This window comes from Benincasa hispida, unplaced genomic scaffold (assembly GCF_009727055.1).
Source record: "Benincasa hispida cultivar B227 unplaced genomic scaffold, ASM972705v1 Contig393, whole genome shotgun sequence".
In the NCBI taxonomy this organism is placed as follows: domain Eukaryota; kingdom Viridiplantae; phylum Streptophyta; class Magnoliopsida; order Cucurbitales; family Cucurbitaceae; genus Benincasa; species Benincasa hispida.
This window is the reverse complement of record NW_024064830.1, coordinates 218,196-223,210: the sequence shown is the minus strand read 5'-3', so window position 1 is coordinate 223,210 and position 5,015 is coordinate 218,196. Positions and strand designations below refer to the sequence as shown.

General features: G+C 32.2%; 1 protein-coding gene across 1 annotated transcript; it reads left to right on the top strand.

Annotated features, from left to right (window-relative positions):
- Positions 1-1,923: 1,923 nt before the first annotated feature.
- Positions 1,924-4,593, top strand: LOC120069426. The gene is made up of 9 exons (XM_039021166.1): positions 1,924-2,075; positions 2,166-2,360; positions 2,441-2,664; positions 2,755-2,813; positions 2,991-3,215; positions 3,310-3,439; positions 3,542-3,858; positions 3,955-4,099; positions 4,204-4,593. Exons 1-9 carry the CDS (start codon positions 2,063-2,065, stop codon positions 4,465-4,467), a joined length of 1,572 nt encoding a protein of 523 aa, XP_038877094.1. The 5' UTR covers positions 1,924-2,062; the 3' UTR covers positions 4,468-4,593.
- Positions 4,594-5,015: the final 422 nt, after the last annotated feature.

Below are 5,015 nucleotides of genomic sequence, written 5' to 3'. Positions count from 1 at the left end.
GTGAAAAAGGGAGTCAACCCGCTTTTACTTTACTTGAGTTGGAGAATAACTACTCTTTTATCTCTTTATACATATATGTGTGTGTGAAAAAAGAAACAAGCAACAATTTCCTGATAAATTGTCACCCAACAATAATAAAAGGGATATGTTAGGATTTGGATATTTTTCCTCTTTAATATTTTTTAAATAAAACTTTAATTTTTATAAAAAAAATATTTTATTGAATTATAATTATATATATTTATTTAGTCCAATATAAAAGTTTGAATTAGGTTATTAAAATTCAAATTATTATTTTAAGTTTGTATGTTTAATTATTTGGTGTATTATGTTTGTATTATACACTAAAAGTTAATATATGTTATTAAATTTCAAGTTATGATTATATTAGGTTTGTATGTTCAAATTATAGCTTTTTAATTTTGAATTGTTATATAAGTTTTAATTATGTTATTGAGTTTCAAATTATGATTCGATTAAATATGTATCTTTACTTATTTGATGACTACAAAAAAGAAATTAAGTGGTACAACAACATTTACTTCGTTGAGTTACAAATTTATATCATCTTAAAGTTCTTTTTGTAGTTAAAATAAGGATATTCCAATTTGTATTATTCGTAGAAATCCTCTTATTTAGAGATAGAACATATCACAATTAAAATTTCAACTCGAAAAATAAATACATCAATGAAAAGTTAGTTGAATAAACTATGTACGATGAAGATAAAATAGGTTTAAACTATTGGCATCTACCACAATAACGATAGCAATAATAAATATAGAAATTGTGACAATAAGATAACAATCATAAAAAAGATTTAAACTCAAATTCGAGAGAAAAAACTTTATCTTACAATTTTATTTATATAAATATAATCTCTCCATTTTAAAATGTTCAGTGAATAACTTATGAGGGAGAATTTAACATCTTAACATAGTTTTTTAACTTGAGCTAAGTGACGAGACTTTCTTCCCTTAATTACCATTGCAATTTAAAGCCTATTCAATATTTTAGTTTTTTAAGTTGAATTTTAAGTATACTCTTTAAACTTTAGGTTTTTCGACGTTTTTTGTGGTTAATAAATTTTCTAAAACTTTCAAGGTCTTTAATTTTAATTTTGTATATTAGAGGTCCTTAAATTTTTAACTTTATGTCTAATAAGTCCTTGAAAATTTCAAAAGTTTATGAATTAATTAGATATAAATTTGAATTTATGCCTAATGGAACCCTAAATATCTTGTTTAGTATTTTCAAAAAAAAAAAAAAAAGAAAAAAAGAGAAAACCAGAGACCAAATAGACATAAACTTCAAAGTTAGGAGACTAAATTTGTAATTTAACATTTTTTTGTTAACATATCTTTTTGGTCCCTAACCTTTTGGGTTAGTATTTTCTTAGACCATATAATTTCAATCGTCCATTAAAAAAAAAAACTTCAATAACTTTTATTGAGAAAGAATAACAAATAGCCCCGATTCAATTTGTGTTTAAATCTAGTCAATATACTTTTAAGGTTAAATTACAAAATATTGATCTAAATAAATGGGAGAATTTCACCCTCGTGATTTAATAAAATTTCATAAATATTTATGAAAATTTTATTAAATTATAGAAACTAAATTGTAATTATAAATTATAGAGATAAAATTCTAATTTTTTGATCATTGTGATCAAATTTACTGTTTAACCTACTTTTAAATAGAAACGAAAGTATTCCTATCGAATCCAACTTAATTTTTATCTTAGTTCAAATTTTTATTGAAACTATATAAACGAAATTGCACCTACAAAATTTTAACCAATATTTTATGTGATTACATTAAGGCAATAGTTTTTTTAGTGACATAAATAATAAAAATTTAAATAAACAGTAAAGATCTCTGTTGATTTCTCAGACTCTTCCAAATGGCATAGAAAAATAAGAATGTGACTCTGACCCACGTACTTTTCAAATCAGTTGAACTCATATTTATTTATGAACCTCCAAATTCAAACACCATCGAACAATCCAACATCCTCTTCCTCTTCCTCCGATCTCTCTGCTTTTTGAAGTTTTTCATCATGAAGCACGAAGGTAATCAAAGCTATTTAGTATTTTCCCACAAAAATCCTTTGATTTTGATGTTGAAGATTAACTCTGTCTAATTGTTTTGTGCTTGCTTAGATGGCGGCTTTGGGAAAGTCATTCCATCGTCGCACTATCTTAATCCGTCGTTCGTCGGAGGCGTCCCTGCCGCCGGAAAACGTCATTTCCGGCGGACTTCCAAGGTTGTGATCAATAATCAGAAGTTGATTCCGCATCTTCGTAGGACGGAGTCCGGCCGTGTTGATTTCTTGGAGAGATTTTCGCATTATGTTGGTAAAATCTCCACCTATTATAACCATCTACTGAATTAGTCTTATGAAAAAGGGAAAACCTAACCCCTTTTTTTTCTGCAGCGAGGCTATTGGGGTTTTCAGATGTAGATGAGTGTCCTCAGCTCTGCAAGTTAGCAAACAACTATTTGAGGAAGACGAAAGGTTGCGAGGAAGAAATTTATGCATATTTCGCTAGTGAATCCGAAGGAGAATCTCTGTATGTGAAGTTAGTGAATGAGTTTGATCAATGCATTTTGAGTTATTTTGCATTCCATTGGAGCCAAGCTTCGTTGATGATTACTCAGGTACAATTCAACAATATTCCCCCTAAATAAAGTCAACACAATTTAAAATTTTCAGCGTATTCCTTAATTAATGGCGGATTTTTTTTATAGGTTTTGGGTGTTGACTCCGAGCACAAGAAGCTGAAAGATCTTGTGGTGGCAGCAACTAGGTGATTTCCCTTTTCATCTGTCAATTTGCCTGAGAAGTCAATTTTGGTTCCTGAGTTTTGAACTTTAAACGCACCAGCATCTTAATTATTGGATTAAGATCCACTAGATAACTTCAATAAATGAAGATTCTGAGTGACTTTGTCTCCTTTTTTTTTGGTTTCTGGCTGTTTTTATAGGAAGCAAAGATTTGATAGGGTGAGTAAGGATTTGAAAGTGACTAGGGTGTTCTCTACTTTGGTGGAGGAGATGAAGAAGATTGGTTGTGCTTCTTCTAAGGGGGAGTCAAAATGCTCCCTCACGGCACCACGGTCGTGTCAAAGAGAGAGGAACCCTGTGCTTCTTCTTATGGGTGGTGGCATGGGGGCTGGCAAGAGTACTGTCCTCAAAGACATTCTCAAAGAGTGCGTAATTTCATTATTGAATCTTGTTTGTTTGGCGAAACATTAAGCTCTTTTAGAACAAAGTTTGTTGATAAACAGTTGCTGAATTATGCAGGCCCTTTTGGTTGGAAGCAGAAACAAACACAGTGACAGTAGAAGCAGATGCCTTCAAAGAGACTGATGTTATCTACAAAGCCATCAGCTCAATGGGCTATCATGACGACATGCTTCAGACTGCCGAATTAGTGAGTGTCTCTCCTCTTGAGCTCAGCCACGCATTTAATAACATCTCGAATTGTTCAATGAATCAACTAACCAATTAACTACATGATATATCACAATAACAGGTACACCAGCCATCAATTGATGCTGCATCTTCGTTGCTGGTCACAGCATTAAATGAGGGACGGGATGTGATCTTGGACAGCACTCTGTCGTGGGAGCCATATGTTATGCAGACGATTGAAATGGCTCGAAACATTCATAAGTGTCGATATCGAATGGGAGTTGGGTACAAGGTAGAGAATGGCAATGTCACAGAAAATTACTGGGAGCCTGTGAGTGAAGAAGAAGAGGATGGAGAAATGCAAAATAGAATGCCATATAGAATAGAGCTGGTTGGAGTTGTTTGTGATGCTCATCTAGCTGTCGTTAGAGGAATAAGGTAAGAATATAACTCAAACGTTTGAAGCTTTGCCTTTCATATTGAACATCTTAAGCCATTTGTTGTTCTAATAAAGGTTTTGATGGATTTGAACAGGAGAGCCATAGTGATGGGAAGGGCTGTGAGAGTGAATTCACAGTTGCAATCCCACAAGAGATTTGCTCATGCTTTTCCAAAATACTCTGAAGTTGTTGATAGTGTCAGGCTCTATTCCACCAATTCCATTGGCAACCCACCTAAGGTATGCTAAATTTATTCCTTGAAACTTGATTGTATATAGTCTTTTCAAGAAAATGTGAAGTTGCAAATGTATTAATTATTTCAAACGTGCTTCCAAATACGCAGTTGATCCATAGAAAAGATGGCGACGACCCGTTTCAGATGATTGACCCAGAAGCAAATGCGTGTTTGACAACGTTGAGCAATTTGAACCCCGACGCGGAATCTGTTTACGAGCTATACCCGAATCCGAGCCCATTTTCTGAACCTGAGGCCATTTGGAAAGAAATTGCTTTGACCCCGTCGAGGTTACATCCTCAGAAAGAGCTAAGATCAGCGATTAAAAAGCTAGAAAGTTCAAGAACAGTCTCAAATGAAATTGTACAGTGAAAAACTTGTAAATTTCATGGTGAAGTGAAGTGAAGTTATATTAAAGATAGTAATCTTCACTTTCTTGAAGAAAAAAGAAGCATTTGCAGTTTTGACTAATTTATCAAACGCAATACTTCTCTGTTATCGTTTTGATTCTGTTCGACGCATTTGTCGGCTTTTTTGAGCGATTCATTCGTTCATAAGAACGTTGAAACTATGTGAGACAGACCTTATTGGTCATCCCAAATGAATATATGATATGATATAAACGTAGAAGATAAATAAATTAGTGTGGACACAAAAGAAAAGTTTTACGGTTACGGTTAAATAAATAATTTTGGACGCAGATGAATTTAGTTATCATGTTAAATTTAATTTTATTAATATTTAACAGTACCCATGCTAAACAATATATATAATAAAATCTATTCTTTATATTGAAAAATAGATATTGTTACAGATATTTTTGGATGTTACCACATTAACGGTGTCACCTACCTTAAAAATTTATCTACCCAAGTACTACTCAATCATGTCAACCACAGGTTAAGGTACATAATACTGAA

Coding starts and splice junctions, on each gene's coding strand:
- LOC120069426 (XM_039021166.1), top strand. Junction 2,361..2,440: donor GAGATTTTCGCATTATGTTG/GTAAAATCTCCA, acceptor TTTTTTCTGCAG/CGAGGCTATTGGGGTTTTCA. Junction 3,440..3,541: donor TGCTTCAGACTGCCGAATTA/GTGAGTGTCTCT, acceptor TCACAATAACAG/GTACACCAGCCATCAATTGA.